General features: G+C 43.9%; 1 protein-coding gene across 1 annotated transcript in view; it reads right to left on the bottom strand.

Moving 5' to 3' along the window:
• Nucleotides 1–782: 782 nt before the first annotated feature.
• PLEKHA3 (pleckstrin homology domain containing A3) overlaps nt 783–20,061 on the bottom strand; it is a 28,315-nt gene continuing 9,036 nt past the window's right edge. Inside the window, exons 2-8 of the mRNA XM_056861439.1 lie at nt 18,441–18,557; nt 12,527–12,682; nt 10,058–10,194; nt 6,664–6,828; nt 5,476–5,519; nt 3,231–3,346; nt 783–1,100 (exon numbers count right to left, since the gene is read on the bottom strand). Of these exons, the coding sequence (XP_056717417.1) occupies nt 976–1,100; nt 3,231–3,346; nt 5,476–5,519; nt 6,664–6,828; nt 10,058–10,194; nt 12,527–12,682; nt 18,441–18,557 (860 nt within the window). The 3' untranslated portion in view covers nt 783–975. The remainder of the gene's footprint in view (nt 1,101–3,230; nt 3,347–5,475; nt 5,520–6,663; nt 6,829–10,057; nt 10,195–12,526; nt 12,683–18,440; nt 18,558–20,061) is intronic.

The following is a 20,061-nucleotide window of genomic DNA, read 5'->3' as shown; positions in this document are numbered from 1 at the left end:
CCTTGGTGTGTTTTTGCACATGGACTTTCTAGATGAGACTACACCTCATCATTCCTATTACAACTAAGGACATTGATAATAGGCTACCAGCCATTGTTGGATATTACTACTACAACCTAGGACACTGCAAATTTCATTGTCATAGCACATATAGGACTCTCGGGTATGTTAAGATTTCACTATTTTTGATTGTAAATTCAATGCTATATTATTTCATGAGTAGCCAATCTATGTGAGTTCAGTATTGACTGTGTTTGGACATAGACAGGTATTTCTTTTCACTGAAATTAATAGTGCACACTTAAACAACAAAAACAAAGGCCATTTATTCATGGAAGGTTTTGCATTGGATTTGTCACTCTATAGATGCACATTTTCCCCATCTGAATTCTCAAAACTCTGCATGGCGGCTTATTGTTGAGTTTTGAGAATATGGATGGGGAAAAAGTGCATCTAAAGAGTAGCAAATCCAATGCAAAACCTTCCATGAATAAATGGCCCATATGGTAGCTTTGCCACTGACTCTGTCAGGAGAGGGAGCGTCCTCCAAGGGATGCTGCATCTTCACAGCTACTATGGAATCAAGGGACCAGCTGGATCCACGGCACAACTTTTCCCCATCCCCAAATTCTCCCAGTTTCGCATTTCCAAACCTGCTAAGTCGTTTGGCCGTCTCAGCACGTAAAAAGAAAAAAAAGCTACACTGAACAAGGGTACTGACTTTTTCGTTAAAACCATACATTTGTTTCAAAAAACACACAAACTGAAGTTCTTTCTTCTTTTTTAGGAAAATACTCTTGCAAATAAACTATAGAAAGATAAAATACACTTCAAAATTAATTTGTTTTTTTTTTACATTATTCTATAAAGTGCAGAGAAATCCTTCAGACGGGGAACTAACTACTCCCTACGATAGTAGAATCACAGCAGCTTTTGCATAGCATTACTTATAGAAAGTTGATCCTTCTCTTTTCCTCAGGAAGTTGGTGGAAGAGTCTCTTCAAGTCTGGATTGTTTCTTAGACACTGCTGAAGTTCCTTCAGGAATGGCTGGAGGAAGCAAATCTCCATTGAGAGTACCTCTGGGACAGTAGGGATGTCCTAGCAAAACATCGATCAAAGTATTTTAATGGTGCCTTTAGGACAAGCTTCGTCAAGATCACACTCGACTCGTCAACACAACAAACGAGCAAGCTAACTCACGCTACGCATGCAGAACCACAGGGCTGTCGTCTCTGAGACACAGCTATCAAAGTGCTACCAAGGGTGCTACCTGACTTGAGATAAATTTTTGGGGGAATCCAAGTTCAAACCCCCACTCTGCCATGGAAGCTCACTGAGGTACAAGAGGTCAGTCACCTTCACTCAGCCCGACCTACCTCAGAGGGCAGTTGCTGTGAGGATAAAATGGAGAAGAGGAGAATGACGTTGTAAGCTGTTTGGGGTTCCAGTTGAGGTATAAATATCTTAGTAAATACATACAGACATTATTTCCCCTATGCACCAAATACATTTTTAACCCTCTAAGAAGAACAGACCAGCTTACAAGATTCTTTCCTTTTCCTTCTATCCTTCCAACAGCCCTGTAAGGTACGTTAAGTCTATGTGATGGTGTGACTGCCCCAAGGTATTCAACAGTGCCATCAAAGTCCATGGTAGCCACTGAAGGATGTAACTCTGCTTAGGATATTGGTGTCAGCAAGCTTAGTAGTTGAGTGGGGGGTTAAACCGGGTTCTTCACTAGCCACTATATAACAATCCTTTAAAGAAGATTATGATTATTACTCCCACAATGGGAGTGGGAGGAAGAGATCTGAGAGAAAGAGGCAGTGGGTTGAATAAGGTCACAGCAGAAGTGAGGTCCGAATAGGGGGTGGGGTGTGTCCCTTAGGACGCTTCTACGTACGCTGAACGATGCACTGTCAATCCACTCTGAATGCATTTTAGGAATCGTTTGCAATAGGATCAACTGGGACAGCCCATGTTCTAAACTTATGTACACAGAACACTTTTTACACAAGTGACGCCATTATTTGGAATTCAAATTATTCACAATGGCAGTCTTAAGCAGAATTGCATCCTTCAAAGTCCATTGAAATGAATGGATTTAGCTCAGCTAAAAGTGACACTGCCGTTCACTAATGTTAAATTACATCACAAATAATCTTTAATTATATCACAAAAGCATAATTTTCTTTTGGAACACACAAATATGAAAACCCCACTGTGGATAGCATGTGGATAGCTAGACTAAGGTAATACAGGGTTGGGGTTTCCAACTTTTAAAAGCTGTTTAATAGCAGAGAATTACTTATTTATGGAATGTATATGCCACTTCTCCAAAGACCTGCTCAAGGCAGCTTACAAGTAAAAGCAATGCCAGATAATCATAAAAACATCACAAATCCTCACTATAAAAAAACAAAATAAGCCATTCAAAATGACCACTGTATGTTTTAAACCTACCTCTCTGAATTACAAGCACCTGGGTGGCACTTTCAATCCACTCTGAATGCAGTTTAGCAATCGTTTGCAATAGGATTTTGTCGTTTCATACCGTAAAACCCAGTTGCAAAGTGCAGTGAAAGGGGATGGGAAGTGCATTATTCAGTATGTGTGAAAGACACATGAGGTACTATACCAGCTTTCATGGGCAGAATGAGATCCTTGGGGGCATTCAATGCCCCCTCAATGTAATTAATTATACCCCATTTTTCTCCCCAACGGGACCCAAGGAGGCTTACAACATTATTCTCTCTTATAATTTGTCCTTATCGCTACAACCTTGTGAGGTAGGTTGGACTGAGAGAGAATGACTGGCCCAAGGTCAATCAAGGAACTCTCATGATGGAGTGGGGATTTGAGCCTGGGTCTCCCAGATCCTATTCCACACTTTAGTGACTTGCACCGGCCACTGGATTGGTATGTCAAGGCAACATTGCCCAGTTATTATTTTTAATAGAGGCTCATCAGCACTTCCATAAGATAGAGCTCATGGTCCCAGTACCCAATATGATTCACCATCTACTTTAAGTAATCGGAACTGCACACATTCAAGGAGATTGTACTCAAAAGCGTTTTCTATTACTGTGAAGAAAACCTAGCAGTTTCAGCAAATGCTGTAGTCTTTAGACAAGACACACACACACCCGCCAAACAATGTGGCTTTGAACCAACCTCCTGTAAGCATAAAAACTTTTAGCAGGAATACACAGTTGCTCCAAAACTTACGGTCTGTATCTTCATGGTGAGTATCTATAAAAGGCTCTGTATCTGACAACGTTCTTCGGCAACGGTGTGATAATCGGTGGGATGAAGAGTTCGATTCTTTTGTTGAGTGACTGCCCCTACAGATTCAACAGAATTGCACATTTTACAATTCCTTGTACACCCTGCAACTCTCTCCATTGTGGCTTATCACACTTTTAAACAGTGCTTGTTTAGTAAATATTTTTATTTGCTTTATCTTACATTCTTTGTACTCTCCCTTTCTCACTAAGACCTCAAGGTGGATCAGATCATGATGGGTAGCCATGTCTGTTTGTCTGTAGTAGTAGAAAAGAGCAAGAGTCTAATAGCACCTTAAAGACTTAACACCATTTCTGGCAGGGAATGAGCTTTCAAGGCTGATTAAACAGGGTAAGTCAATACATACAACAGGATGGGTCATCCAATAAGCAAAGCAATAGGATTAGGATTGTGGAAATCTGAAACCAAAGTACGATTGCCATCCCCTTGTTGGGGGCGGGGCATTCCCCACTCCGAGCCTCCTCTCCCCAGTGCCACTCCGCTGGCCAGCAGGGGGATTTGTGTGTGTGTGTGTTAAGTGCCGTCAAGTCGCTTCCAACTCATGGCGACCCTATGAATCAATGTCCTCCAAAATGTCCTATCTTTGACAGCCTTGCTCAGGTCTTGCAAATTGAGGGCTGTGGCTTCCTTTATAGGGGGATTTATTAGCTGCAAATGGAGCCCAGCATCAACACCATTTCTGGAAGTGACATCATCACGTGGCTGACGCCTGTGGGGACACTGGTATTTGGGCAAAACTCTATGGTAAAAATGGATTCTGCCATAGAGTTTTTGCCCAAATACCAGAGCATCCTTGTGATCATCGGCAACCTCACTTCCGGAAGTGACGTCAACACCGGCCTCCATTTGCAGCTGGTAAGTTCCCCCCCATCCACATTGGTTGCCAGGGGGTACCTTAAACCAAACAAAAATCTGAAATATATACAGTTGGAACTGGCAGAAGATTTTCAATAATGGAAGAGGGAAGTGAATTTTCACTGTAGCAGGTCAGGGGAGATGCCAAAGTCCTGTTCTGTGGGATCCAACGCATAGCATTTTCCTGAAAATATGGATGGAGAGCTGTGACTCACGAAAGCTCATACCCTGCCAGAAATGTTGTTAGTCTCTAAGGTGCTACTGGACTCTTGCTCTTTTCTACTGCGACAGACAGACTAACACAGCTATCCGTCATGATCTCTCTATAGAAGGAGAAAAAGGAATACAGTGGATCCCTCACAGGCATACATGAACATGCGTGCATGCAAACACAAATCCTTCCAGCCCATCACTCCCAGTAACCAAGCCATCTTGCGCAGCGCATCTGTGCTTTCTGTGAGAATAGCTACGGAGAAGCATGGTTGCTGGATAATCACATATATGAAGAAATGGGGGGTCACTTTACTGGGAGTAGCCAGGTATATTGTGGTACATCTATCTGGCAGCCAGCTAGGAAGGTAGCGAGCTCAGTAGAATACCTATCAGTGTCCCCTTTGTGTCCAGAGGTACACACGAGTAATTTGGTGCACAGAGCAAGAGTTTTATGGCACAACACTAGATAGGCCATAGGGAGGCAAATATTTAAAGCACCCGGGAGACCTCTGCCTATATGTAAATAGGGTGGAATGCCTCAAATTATTATTCCAGTAAAAAGGAAAAGAAGGATCAGCTGGGACAGCCCATGTTCTAACCTTATCTACATAGAACACTTTTTACACAAGTGACGCCATCATGTGGAATTCAAATGATTCACAATGCCATCTTAAGGAGAGCTGCATCCTTCCGAGTCCATTGAAATGAATGGATTTAGCTCAGCTTAAAATGGCACTAAAGTTTAATTACATCACTAAATTACATTGTTCACTAAAGTTTAATTACAAATAATCTTTAATTATATCACAAAAGCATAATTTTCTTTTGGAACACACAAATATGAAAACTCAGAAAGCCAACCCACTAGGCATTTGGATATCTAGACTAAGGTAATACAGGGTTGAGGTTTCCAACTTTAAAAAGTTGTTTAATAACAGAGAATTATTTATTTGTGGAATTTATATGCTGCTTCTCCAAACACCTGCTCAAGGCAGCTTACAAGTAAAAGCAATGACAGATAATCATAAAAATATCACAGATCTTCAATATAAAAACAAAATAAGCCATTAAAAACCACCACCGTTTGTTTTAAACCTACCTCTCTGTATTATAAGTACCTGGGTGGCTAACAGAACGTTTCATCTAAAAAAAATTAAAAATTAATAGTCAGAATATGTCCTTTTGTTATGTATTTCTCTGTATATTTTAACGAAAGCATTCCTGTTTGTTTGTTTGTTTGTTTAAACAAATGTAGATATGGAAAAACACAGACTATCATGAAAGCATTTATGATACTTTGGCCACAGTCCTAAGAGCACTTTCCAGAAGCAGGTCTCATTGAATAAAAGAGGACTTACTTCTGAGTAGATCTGCTTAGGATGGCTCCCTTATTCCATCATTATCCAAAAATTACCTGGCACAGCATTTATATTGGCATTCTAATTTTGTTTGAACACTCTGCAAGGTTAAAACTAGCATTTGCAATTACTACCAGAGCTCTCACACATTATAGATTTACATTTAAAATCTATATTATCACCTGGCCCTTGCCAAACTCATTTTTCTTCTGACGTGCATCCTGATCCTAAACATGCTTCTTCACAATCTCACCAAGTTTCCTGGGAACAGACGGTGCTATCCTAAACAGTTTCACCCTTTAATGTCAATGGGCTTAAAAGGATGTAACTCTGGTTAGGACTGTGGTGTAAAAGGTTTTTTGAATACCCAAATTTTCTATCACGTGCGCAAGTCAGGTGGTACAGTCAATCCCACTACTTTTGTGCATACACCTGTCGTTACCCAACAGTTATATATTTAATCATAATGGGTTGGATCCAAAGATGTTGCTCCGCTGGCATAACAGCACTTATGCCAATGTAAAGGCAGTTCTGCTGGCAGAGGAGAGGGGCTATTTTTGCTGATTCCTCCCTCCTTCTACAGACTCCCACTTTGCCCTCCATGTTCTTCTTGAGAGCCCTTTGACTCCCCCACCCCCCAAGAACAGAGCTTTGTGGGGCACAGCAGGAGGGGCGAGGCAGGAAGTTCCTACTTTGCAAGCTTCGTTCCATTCATGGTGATCTGGATCTGACTCAAGATGCGAAGCTGCTCTTACTTCGTTGTTTGCATCATGAGGGTCGTGTCCCTGTTGACCCTTGGGAAAAGCTTAATTCCTTGACTTGAGAAGGCTTGATAGGACAAGTCTTAGAACTCTGCTGCTTGTTCCCCCGTTCCCTCTCAATCCCTCCCCCCCGGAACCCTCTGAGAAAATTTATTTAAAATATCCAACCATTTGTACAGGTGAAGGAGACACGGGAGAGACGAGGGGATCCGGGTGAGGCAACTGGAACATCTCCGGCTTAAACTTGGCGTTGGCTATTTTCACACATTCTTCCAGTGTCGTGATAAAGGTGTCGCAGGTGGCACTGAGCAAGGATGAAGCTTCATTCATATTCTGCAAATACACACACATGCACAAAAGATTACGTTGGCAACCAATAAAGTAAAATAAAAACCACCAAGCCTTCTTGCCTAATAAAATGCCTTTGCCGACACAACAGAAGCATGCTTCCCAACTTAATTAGCCAACGTATCACTCTTCAATAAACAGAAGTTTTTGTAATGTATCTCTTGCTGGTTCCGCAGGCCTGATTTGATGAATTATCAAGCATGCGGATAGGGAGTGGAACAGAAGTCCTATCACCACAGGCATTCTGGTTGTTAAGTAGGGGACACGTGAGAAAGGGGAAATCTCTCATGTCCCCATTCCCTCTCTCCCTCTTGTTTTACACCTTTGCCTCCCACCTGCACTGCATGCAGCCACTCCCTGTCCATTCTCTCCTTTCCAACCAACTTCCCACCTTTTCCCATTTCTCCCCCTTGGCAGTCTCTGCCTCCTAACGCTTCCTCACCCACCTTTCCATTTCTCCTTCCCTTTTACCTTTTCTGGTCCTCCCCTCCTCCAGCTTTATCTTCCCTTTTTCAGTCTTTTACCTTTTTAATCCGTCTCTCTCCCTCCTCCTGCTAACACTAACTGAGGCTTGGGATCCTCAGTAACACTGGTTGGGGGTTGCCTAGCAACTCCAATGGTTGCCAAGATCTCACAATGTAGTTTTGCAAGAGCTCACTGGCATCCTTTTCTTACAGAAGCAAGACATTGCTTCTATGTTTAGATTTTCTTTTAACCATTCAGTGTATTTTTTAACTTTTTTATATTTTCTGGGGCTTTCCTCAGGCTTTTAGAAAAATGCCTCTTACATGGCCTCATTGTGCGGATTTTTGATCCGCAGTCTGAAGACATTGCTCACAATGTGACGTAATGATGGTAGGGATGATAGCTCTGTGACCGAGCCTCTTGACTTGCATAGAGAAGGTCCCGAGTTCCATCACGGACACCTCCAGTTAAAATGATTAAGTAGGAGGTGATGTGGAAGACCTCGAGACCCTGGAGAGCCACTGCCAGTCTGAGTAGACAACACTGACCTTGATAGAAAAATGAGTCTGAATCAGTACAAAGCAGTTTCATGTGTTCAGTAACCCTTTTCAGTGAGACAGAAGAACAGTTTCCTCCCAGAGTAACTCTTCAGATGAACAAAGCACTTGATGTTCCCACTAACCTGAAATTGTTTTTCCATATTTATTGAAGCTACAGAATTACCACTAGGCCTATTTGCTATGCTATCACATATTTTGCACATCTGATTAAATACTGGCTTTCAAAGGGATATGGCCATTTTGAACAACCCCCCGCCCAGTAGTCCTTGACCCACTTTTCTCTACCTTGGGGAACCTCAAAGCAGCTTGCAGTCACATTTCTTTCCTCTTTCCACAACAGGCACCTTGTGAAGTAGGTGGGACTGAGAGTTTGGAGAGAACTGTGACTAGCCCAGATCACCCAGTAGGCTTCATGTGGAAGTGTGGGGGGAAACCCGGTTCTCCAGATTAGGGTACACCACTCATGTGGTGGAGCAGGAAATAAAACCTGGTTCTCCAGATTTGAGTCTGCCGTTCTTAACCACTACACCACATTACATTGAGACATTAAAATAATATTAATTAAACACAGGAAACAGCCAACTTGAGGAGGGAAGCTAACAAACTTTTGGTTTAAAGGAAATGGTATTCAAATGCCTTAGGCCAAGACAGTAATTTTATTCATGCTTTACTTGCAGAACTCCCAAACTCTGTTTCGTTCTTAAGTGATGGAGTCTATTTGGATTCTCTGGTTAGTCTAAAGAAGAACCTTTATGCACTCAAGATTTAATTGCCCTTTTTCAATGGTTTTGCTGGGCAGTCTGTTAAGGATCCCTTTTTCAGACTGGCTATGTCCCTGCCCTCTTCAGACAGTGGATTCCTTGGCACATATCCTTTTGCATTGCCCTTATGAGTCCCAACTTAAGATAAAATGGATTATGCCATGTTTTAATAAACGGTCCACATTTTCTCAAGTGACTTTACAGCAAAAGGTTCAATTCCTCTTAGAAGACTCTGAGCCTCAATATACTTATTTTGCTGCTCATTTTTTAGAGGCTGCAGAGAAGCATCGGAGGGAGGTGTTTTTAGTTATAAGAACATAAGAAAGGCCATGCTGGATCATACCAAAGTCTATCAAGTCCAGCAGTCTATTCACACAGTGGCCAACCAGGGGCTTCTAGGAAGCCCCCAAACAAGACGACTACAGCAGCATTCTCCTGCCTGTGTTCCAAAGCACCTAACGTAATAGGCATGCTCCTCTGATCCTGGATAGAATAGGGATGCATCATGACTAGTATCCATTTTTGCTAGTAGCCATGAATACCCCTCTCCTCCACGAACATGTCCACTCCCCTCTTAAAGCCTTCCAAGCCGGCAGCCATCCTGGGGCAAGGAGTTCCACAATTTAACTATTAATGGTGTGAAGAAATACTTCCTTTAATCTGTTTTGAGTCTCTCACCCTCCAGCTTCAACAGAAGACCCCTCGTTCTAGTATTATGAGAGAGGGAGAAAAGCTTCTTCCTGTCCACTCTCTCCATACCATATGGGTCTTATTTAAATTTTATTGTTTCATTGTCTAAGACCTTGATCTAAGAACAGGGGGAAAGGAAGGAAGGAAGGAAGGAAGGGAGAGAGAGAGAACGAGAGAGAGAGAAAGAGAAAGAGAAAGAGAAAGAGAAAGAAAGAGAGAGAGAGAGAGAGAGAGAGAAAGAGAGAGAGAGAGAGAGAGAGAGAGAGAGAGAGAGAGAGAGAAAGAAAGAAAGAAAGAAAGAAAGAAAGAAAGAAAGAAAGAAAGAAAGAAAGAAAGAAAGAAAGAAAGAAAGATGTACAGAAAAGAAATTACACATGCAACTCAATCAGCAGAAAAAGCTGCTGCTGGTGGAACGTGCTACCACGTTGCAGCTGATTTATGGCACCCCCATAGCATTTTCAAGGTAAGAGACTAACAGAGGTGGTTTGCCATTGCCTGCCTCTGCACTGTGATCCTGGACTTTCTCGGTGGTCTCCCATCTGAGTACTAACCAGTACTGACCCTGCTTACCTTCCGAGATCTGACAAGATCAGGCTAGCCTGGGCCATCCAGATCAGGGCCAAAAAGCTAGCACAACTCCCTTTTATCAGTTTCAGTGTGCAGACGATGCTTGCCTGAACTGATCAGACCGTGTTTAAGGTGAATAAAAAGTTCCCTCCCAAAAGAAATATCTGATACCTCAATGCTTGGTGATGAGTGACTCTCATCATGGTGAACATACTCTTGTATTGTATGTACTTGCTGCATTAAGAGGTCACAGTAGAGGCGAAGTTCAGACATTTTGGTTTTCAGAGATTCATTGGTTTCATTAATTTCTGCAAGAACATAGGAAAACAGAACGCTTATGTGACCAGGGCTTACAAACTTTAGGTTTAAAGGAGATGGCATTCAAATGCTTCCAACTTCCACTGTCACATCTTAAATTTAAATGCTACACTTGATCACAGCCAAAAGGCCAAGAAGCGATATCAAGAAAATCCATCACGTCGCCAAATATTTAACCCAGGTAATAGTTTTAAAACTATCCTGGTAAATGACCCTGGCATTTGGCTTAAGAGATTTTGTTGAATGTATAATTTTATTATAACCTTTATACACTTGATATATTTTATACATTTTAGGCATCTATGTGCTATATGTATATGCATATGACTTTGTAAATGAGCAATAAACAACAACAACTGTTCATAAATTTAAATGTTTATATTTTAATTATTTTAAATGAAAGAAGTGGCACATTCTTAGCCTTTCTGCACACTGATAAGCTTCAAGATACCTGTCAATTCCCATCCCTCCCTCTGGCTTGCTAAATACCTACACATGCAATATAAGCTAGGTAGATCTTTGTAGCCTCTTAAGTAGCCGGATGCATAGAGTACATGTTTTACACTGATGGGCAGAGCTCTTCTGAAATCACGTATGCTAACTATATATCAACCTATGATGCCTAAAAATAAGCACAACCTTTTCAATAATCAGTATAATCTCCTGTCTGCACACAGGTGCCTAAAAATAAGCACAACCTTTTCAATAATCAGTATAATCTCCTGCCTGCACACAGGAACGCAGATGCGCAAAGAGAAGTCACATGTGAGCAAACAGAAAATTGTGGGGATGGAGCTTCTGATGTGTGAGCAGAAGGTACTCATGGATGAGATTATTTTCCACCTCCCCCTTCTCCCAGCACCCTAAGCCGTCCTGAAAGCTAATGCTGGAAATTATTGGACCCACATACACAAAAAGCCACACAGCCCAGGGTGCTGAAGCGAAGAGGGGTGATCACGTGCAACCTGCCCTATTTCACTCTTCTGCCAACTGAGCCTCGTGTACCAACAGAAGCGCCACTGGCAGAAGATGGAGCAATTTTACCTGGTTCCCCCTCCTCAGCCTCCTCGAAGGTACATGGCCTTTCGTCTACAGACGCTCTACAAGCTCCAGCATTACCTTTCTGGAGGTCTTAGGAGGTTGTTGGGAGACAGGAGATGGCAGAAGAGATCTGGTCCCATCAGTACTATTGCATTCTATCTTCATAGGATCCATCCCACCATTTTAACACAATGTGTTCATAAAAAGCTGCTGACGAATTACATAAATGTAAGGCAATCAGCCAATTAAATATTTTTAGTGAATTAACTTTGCTGGAAACTTTAGCCCAGGGGTGTCAAACATAAGGCTTGCAGGCTGGATTTGGCCCCTTGAGAGCTCTTATCTGGCCCGCGAGCCAGCTGAGGCAACAACCCCCCCCCCCCCGCATCAATCTGGGCTGGAGTGGCATGGCATGGCCTGACCAAGTGACATTTATGTCATATCCGGCCCTCGTAACAATTCAATTCAACACCCCTGCTTTAGCCCATTCTGAGTCCCTTAAGAACATGAGAAAAGTCCTGCTGGATCAGACCAAGGCCCATCAAGTCCAGCAGTCTGTTCACAGTGGCCAACCAGGTGCCTCTAGGAAGCCACCAAACAAGACTGCAGCAGCACCATCCTGCCTGTGTTTCACAGCACCCAAGATAATAGGCATGCTCCTCTAATCCTGGAGAGAATAGGTATGCATCATGACTAGTAACTAGTAGCCATTAATACCCTTTCCTCCATGAACATGTCCACTCCCCTCTTAAAGCCTTCCAAGTTGGCAGCAATAGTTCATATGGCTTCAAGTTCATATGGCTGAACGGGACTGCAGAAACATCACTTTAAGACATGCAATCACACTGTTGGCCTTGTTCTCTGAACGCGGGGATGTTTCAAGGGACGGAACACCGCCCTTTCAAAAGACAGCACCAAGCCTTCAAACAGGACGTCCCGGCCAAATAGCAGGCTACAGGTGCAAGTGCCTTTAGGCTGTGATCTTACATTCTTAACCAGAATCAGGTCCCATTGAACGCAGTGGGTCTTAATTTTAAGAGATTATGGTCACGTTTGCATTTATAAACTTCCACAAAAGAATGGATATAAGCACACGTGACTGGACACAGGGCGGTGGAGGCTTTACTCTGTACAACCATTCCTCAAAAAATAAAAAAATCCGGAATTTACACACATCAAAACTTTAACCTAATTGCCAGAGTTAAAAACAAAACAGGTTTTTGACAAGCAAAAAGATCTTCGAAGCCCTGATACCCCACCCTTCGGAAGATCTGTGAGTACCTTTTTCTTTCTTTGTTCTGGAGTCTGCCAAACAAGCTTTCGAGCTTCCCAGCGCAACCAGCCACCTCTGCCGTTCGGCCGCATTGACGGCTTTCATGTAGAAATGCTGTTCCCCGGGGATTATTAACTCCATTCTTGTGCTGTCTGTTGGATGAACTTACAACAAAGAAATAAAAATAAACACCTAATAAAAGTGCAGATTTTCAAATATTGCTTGGAATAACAGATTATATCTTCCAAAAGCAACTTGTTTCACTCCAACAGTTAGTTCGGAGTCCAGTAGCACCTTAGAGACCAATAAGTGTTTCAGGGTGTAAGCTTTCGAGAGTCAAAGCCCCCTTCATCAGACACAGTAGAAAGTGGAGATCTGAGTCCTTTTATCCTAATCAGAAGGTGGGAGGGGTGTTGCAAAGAATGCTTGTAAAGGATGCAAAGGTACAATTTATATTGCTATCAGCTTCATTAGCGTTTGTGTGTGTGTGCCGTCAAGTCACAGCTGACTTATGGCGACCCTGTAGAGTTTGCAAGGCAAGAGACGATCGGAGGTGGTTTGCCATTGCCTGCCTCTGCGTGGGCTGAGAGAGTTCTGAGAGAACTGTGACTGGCCCAAGGTCACCTGCAGGCCCCCTGTGGAGAAGTGGGGAATCGAACCTGGTTCTCCAGATTAGAGTCTGCTGCTCTTAACCACTACACCACGCTGGCTTCATTAGACCAGAGGGGAAATGCTTGGAGGCGGAAAATTAGCATCTGTAGTGGGACAAAAATCCGCTTTCCCTATTCAGCCCTGGCGGGGTCCATTGTTCTGAACTTGCAAATTAACTTGTGGTGAGCAATCTCAGGCTGCAATTGCCCTTTGAAATCATTGTTTGAGGACTGCCACTCTTAGGTCACCAATGGAAGGGCTTAGAAGAGGGGTGTCAAACTCAATTGTTACAAGGGCCGGATATGACATAAATGTCATTTGGTCGGGTTGGGCCAGGCCATGCCTTGCCAGCCCAGATCTAGAGTGAGGGAGGGTAGCTTTTTCAACTGGCTCGCAGGCCAGATGCAGCCCTCGGTCCTTATGCTTGATACCCCTGGCTTAGAAGATTAAAATGTTCTTCCACTGGTTTTTGAGTATTGAGTTTTTAATGTCGGATTTATGTTCATTTATTCTTCTGCGTAGAGACTGACCTGTTTGTCTGATGTAGAGAGCGGAAGGGCATTGCTGACATTTGATGGTTTATATGTGAACAAGGGAATGAACCTGAGATGTTATGGCAGGTGTTGTTAGGTCCAGTTACTGGGTTGTCAAAGTGGGTATGAGGACAGAGCTGGCATCTTGGTTTGTTGCAGGCCCTGGGCCCAGAGACCGTGTCCATGTTTGGAAGGGTATTGTTGTGGGTGAGAAGTTGCTTAAGGTTAGGAGGCTGCCTGTGGGCAAGAAAAGGTTTGCCTTCCAATGCCAGTGAGACAGGAGTATCATCGTCCAATATAGGTTGCAGGTCGTTAATGATGCCTTGAACTGGTTTGAGCTGACAGCTCTCTACATCAGACTGTGACTGCAGCAGCATTAGTACAAAACTGCTTCATATTGTTCTTTTCCCCCCCAGTCTCTTATCTCCTGAGAATTAGGCCTGAGCTATACATGCAGCAGAATGAGCTAGGGTGAGGAACCACTTTGCACTGTAGATGTTGGAATACCCCTTTTGAATGCCATCATGTAAAAAACAAAACAAAAACACCACCCTGCAAGTAGAAATCTAGCACAGCAGGGAGTAGATAAGGCTGGAACCATACTCCCAATTGTGACTTGTTTGTTTTTATCTGCAGGGAGCTTTTTAATGGGGGAAGCATTCAAAAGTGGCATTCCCCATCCACAGACTGAAGTGATCCAGCCCATTTCTACCACCTCAGGAGTCTACGGCCTCATTCTGCCACATATGTAGATCAGACTTGAGTCACTGTCGGATGTGAACTGAATTGCAAAAATGAGTCACTGAAGCTGCTCGCGCTGTAAAAGGCAGAAGAGGTAGGAGGAACAGGGACGGAACAACACTTCAGTAGACAGCTTGCTCCAAGACGTTCAGGTTTGCCTCCTCTATAGCTGAACGTGGCTGCCTGATCCACATTATGTCCTGAAGCTTTTAATTGCACTGCTTCAGCCAAACAGAGGCAGGTACTGAAAACACTTTCTAAGCTTACACAACTCTCTCAGTCCTTGAGAAGGGGACTGGGGCCATGGCTCAGTGGCAGAGCATCTGCATGACGTGCAGAAAGTCCCAGGTTCAATCCCCGGCATCTACATCTAAAAGGATCGGGTAGTAGGTGATGGGAAAGACTGAGATCTTGGAGAGCCACGGACCTTGATAGATCACTAGTCTTATCTAGTATAAAGCAGTGCCCATGTGACTTTGGTAGTAAAGCCATGACTGAGTTTCAGCAGGTGTTATTTACTGCAAATAATCTGGGCACAAAGGGAATGATCATTTGTTTGGTTTGCGTTTCTTGCCATGTTTATTTGGTTAGAATGAGAAGTAGCTGGCCTCAGTTTGGTCAAAGTGAGAAGTGACAAGAAGCCATGCTCTCAGATTTGGAAACCTTGGATTATGCGGGCTACTAGCAGTTGTTCCTCTGGTGAAGCAAAATCACAAGTTCAAGCACACTCTTTTATTCCTGTCGATGTCAGTCGCGACTTAAGGGTCCTGCTTGGTTTCCACGACCACCCCCTTTGAGGGTGGGAGCCAGCGTGGTGTAGTGGTTAAGAGTGATGGTTTGGAGCGGTGGACTCTGATCTGGAGAACCGGGTTTGATTCCCCACTCCTCCACATCAGCGGCAGACGCTAATCTGGTCAACTGGGAGGCTTATCGCACCCAGTCTGGGAAACGTCTCTCAAACCCTTTAAAAACGTTACACTCTTTCCCCCACGCACCACAGACCTCCCATTTCAGCTTGGAAATGCTTTGGAAGCGCCAGACATCTGTTTTTTCCGAAAACGCCTATACCACGATGTATTTTCTTATGTCGTTTCAAAACTGGCAAGCCAAGGGATGCGTTCAATTACAAACGCTATTCTGTTCTCCTCCCCTCTTTTTGCAACACCCAATGAAAAGCCTTTCTCCTCCCACCACCTTCCCCCTCCCCTCCCATTTGCATCCTCCAATCTTTACTGCTACTAAATCCCCCCCCCCAATAAGTGCTTGTGCAGAGGAGGGCGAGGGCTGGGAAAGTAGCAAAACTGCTGCGAGCAGCAGAGGGAAGAGGGGGAAGCAGTACGAGGAGGAAGGGAGAGAGACTGAGGAATGGAGAGAGCGCCCGCCCGCATGCGCGCGTGCACACACACAGAAGTCAGGGCTCTCCAGTGCCGGCACAAAGTTTCTCCCTGCCTGCTTTTTATCTTTCTCCTGCTTGTCCCAGTGATAAAATGCAACATCGTTGCACCAACGCCCGCAAAGACGGCAGCTCTGGGATCAGCTCTGTGCAAGGAACGGCTCGTTTTAGTTTATTGGGGGGGAATGCTTGCATTGGTTGTGATTAGGGTTTCCCTGCCGTAGGGGGGAATGTGAGCCCACTGCCCTATCGTCCGGGTGCACTGACGATACTGCACAGGCGCACTGACATGACGAGAGGGGGTGGTGGAGGGGAACCCAAGCGACGTCACGATTAGGCGGTGCTCCTCCACGCCCCCTTATCTCTTGAGAGCGCTCTTTCATTGGAGGTGCACTCAGAAGGCTAATGTTTCAGAGACGTCTCAGAGACGTCAGAATGGGCAGAAGTCCGAGGGGAAAATAGCAAATCGCCTCGAGCACCATTGCTCTTTAGGTGTTTTCCACACGTTTCCCAGACATGGTGCAATAATGCCCTGGATTTGTTTTCCCACTCCTACACACGAAGCCAGTGGGGTGACTGTCCCGCCAAAGCAGGGGTTCTTTAAGATTTGGAGGCAATGAGCACACTGGTAATTGAAGGAAAATCAACAGTTTAATTACCAAACTACACATTCAGCAGGCAAAACAATACAAAGTAACTCAGAGCAATACCACTGTACATGAGTGTCTCTCTCTCCTTAAGTGCAGGGGGCTCCGTGTGCAGCATCCAGAGAGATCCCAGAATCACCCACAGCATCCAGCCTGATCTGTGTAGAAGCCCACCGTTCGTCTCCTTCCTTGGGTTTTTCACTTAGGCCAGGTACTTTGGGTTGATTCAGGGCACCTGGCCCACAGCCCTGCCTTCCTGATCATGCACACCAGCTGCTGCATGAGCCAGCACAGACTGCCTAATCAACTAGTAAGCGCATCTGGCAACCCAACACTCCCCTTTTTAACACTACAGAAACAAACTAAACTAACATTCATTACAGAAAACTATACTTTCATATAGGGAATATGGAGGAATATGTGACACGTCAACCTAAAGCTCCTCGTAAAATATTCTTCCGCATATTGCCACTACAGTGGCTTTGGGCTAGTCACACTCTTTCAGCCCCACCTACCTCACAGGGTGTCTGTTGTGGGGATGGGAAGGTGACTGTAAGCCGGTTTGATTCTTTACTCATATTCTGATCCTCGGTTTTATTTATTTTTTATTTTATTTGTGTGCGTGCATGTGTGCCGTCAAGTCACAGCTGACTTATGGCGATCCCGTAGGGTTTTCATGACAAGAGGTGGTTTGCCATTGCCTGCCTCCACAAGGGCTGAGAGAGTTCTCAGAGAACTGTGACTGGCCCAAGCTCACCCAGCGGGCTTAATCTGGAGAGTGGGGAATTGAACCAGTTCTCCAGATTAGAATACGCCACTCTTAACCACTACACCTGCCTTTCTGCCCAACCAGAGCCACCAAGTCAGCTTAATTTACCTCTATATCCTCTGAAACTGGAAGATAGTTCAGAATTGTGACATTTCTTTCCATTGTTGGCGTATCACAAATTATGAAAAGCTGACCGTTGCTTTGGTAACTTTCAGGTTTGATGGGCAGAATGCCCTTCATATGGGACTTCCTCTGAATTTATTTATTTTGGCATTTATAAGCTGCCCCTCCAGAGTCCTTCTCGAGGTGGTTTAAAAGCAAAAATAATACCATAACATCATAAAAACATCATATATTATCAACATAAAAAAGCAAAACGTTTGAAACCAGACGAGGCCATAAAAACAGCATAAAACAACCGATCAGCAACCTTAAAAAGTATCTGTAAAAAGATGACCAGTAGCAAACCATAAAACAGCTTTAAAAAGATTAAAAAACTCAGATTTAAAGAAAGGTCTTGCCCCAGGAGCCCCATGGCGCAGAGTGGTAAGCTGCAGTACTGCAGTGCAAGCTCTGCTCGTGACCTGAGTTGGATCCCGACGGAAGTCGGTTTCAGGTAGCCGGCTCAAGGTTGACTCAGCCTCCCATCCTTCCGAGGTCGGGAAAATGAGTACCCAGCTTGCTGGGGGTAAAGGGAAGATGACTGGGGAAGGCAATGGCAAACCACCCCGGAAACATAGTCTGCCTAGGAAACGTCAGGATGTGACGTCACCCCATGGGTCAGGAATGACCCGGTGCTTGCACAGGGGACTATCTTTACCTATACTTTGCCTCAGGACCTGTATGGTAGATGCCAGGTGAGTCTCAACGAAGAGGGTATTCCAAAGGCAAGGTGCCACCATTGAAAATGTCCTGTCTCTAGTTTCCAGCCACCTCACCTTGGAAGGCACAGACACAGAGACCAGAGCTTGAGAGGTAGATCTTAACTAAAACGCTGAACAGTACAGGAGGAGATGGTCCACCCAACAGACAACTGGGAGTGTCAATTAGTGCAGAATGCATGTGAGTCGAATATTGTGACATGCAAATATATTCAGCCTATGTTATACCAATTGCATCGGATGTCTGTTTGCTTCCAGACCTAGTTCAAGGAGCTGATATTAACAAGGTTCTGACGGTTGGCCTTACCTTTGATTTCACACACTGCCATCTTTATGCTTCCTTTACTGCCCTTGCAAACGTCATCCTGCGAATCATAGTAAGACAATATCCCATTATCTAGAACAAACCAGCGAGGCTGCCAACCTGGGAAAGAATCACAAAGAGCAGAAAGCAACATCAGTCTTATTCTGTTTCGTCACAAATAAAATCTCACACACATAGCAGCATTATTCAGGTGGTTACTGGAAAATACGACTAATGCTTATTCAAAAAAACTTTCAGAATCAAGAAGAAGAGTTGGTTTTTATATGCCGACTTCCTCAACCACTTAAGGAAGGATCAAACAGGCTTACAATCACCTTCCCTTCCCCTCCCCACAACATACACCCTGTGAGGTGTATATGGGTCTATCCCTTTTTATGGTAGTTTAATGAATTTCTTTTTCTTTTCTTTTTTTTGTTTAAATATTTCTTATTAATTTTAACTGATTATATATGTGATTGAATGATGTATTAAAGTGGGTATATATCTGTATTTAATGAAGGCATACATTGAGCAAATATTGTTTTTTACTGATATACGGAAAGACAAGCTTTATGAAATGCCGAATAATTTGGATTGTATTATTTTTTGAAAAACCAATAAACATTTTTATATATATATATAAGAAATTCCACAGGTGCCCACAGGCTCAAAAAGATGGGGACCCCTGCTTTAAAGTGCAACTAGATTCCTGTTTTATTTTGCTGCTACGGACTAATATGACCATCCCATCTGGAATGTTCCCATTTACCAGTTGTTCTTAGGAGCTACTGAAACAGAATATGTAAGTAAGAATATGCAATTAAGAACTAAGCCCTGTAAGATTAATAGCTCAGTGTCAGAGGCTTGTCGGTCAGTAATATACCTGCCCAAAGGGAAACTCTGTAAACCTGTTGTAAGTACCGTCTGACCAATGCTACCTTCTTCAAGAAAGCAGCAAGCAGAAAAAAAAATGCGAGCATGAGGTGTGCCAATTGCAACCAAAGGCTACCCTCCACGGTTGTGAGGAAGCCCAACCTCCTGACCAAGAACTGTTACCAACCTCCAGGTGAGGCCTGGAGTTCGGCTGGAATTATAACTAGGGTGGCCAGGTCCCTCTTCGCTACCGGAGGGAAGTTTTTGGGGCGGAGCCTGAGGAGGGCGGAGTTTGGGGAGGGACTTCGATGCCATAGAGTCCAATGGCCAAAGCGGCCATTTTTTCCAGGTGAACTGATCTCTATCGGCTGGAGATCAGCTGAAATAGCAGGAGATCTCCTGCTACTACCTGGTGGTTGGCAACCCTAATTATAACTGATCTCCAGACTACAGAGATCATTTCCCCGGGAGGAAATGACAACTTCAGAGGGTGCACTCTATAGAATTACAACCCTGTTGAGGTCCCTCCCTAGACACTGCCCCCAAATCTCTAGGAACTTCCCAAGGCAGAGCTGGCAACCCTCCAAGAAGTCTTTGGCAAGATTGCAGCTGTTTCTTCCCATTTCACTTGACTACTTTGTCTGAAATTCTTTCTTTTTTAAACGTGGATTCATCCTGCCTCTACCTACTCTTGTAACATGAAATGCCATGGAATTATTGCTAATTGGAAAGGGGTTACTACAATCCTAAA

Source organism: Euleptes europaea, chromosome 15, assembly GCF_029931775.1.
Source record: "Euleptes europaea isolate rEulEur1 chromosome 15, rEulEur1.hap1, whole genome shotgun sequence".
Lineage (NCBI taxonomy): Eukaryota > Metazoa > Chordata > Lepidosauria > Squamata > Sphaerodactylidae > Euleptes > Euleptes europaea.
This window is presented reverse-complemented; position numbering and strand designations above follow the sequence as displayed.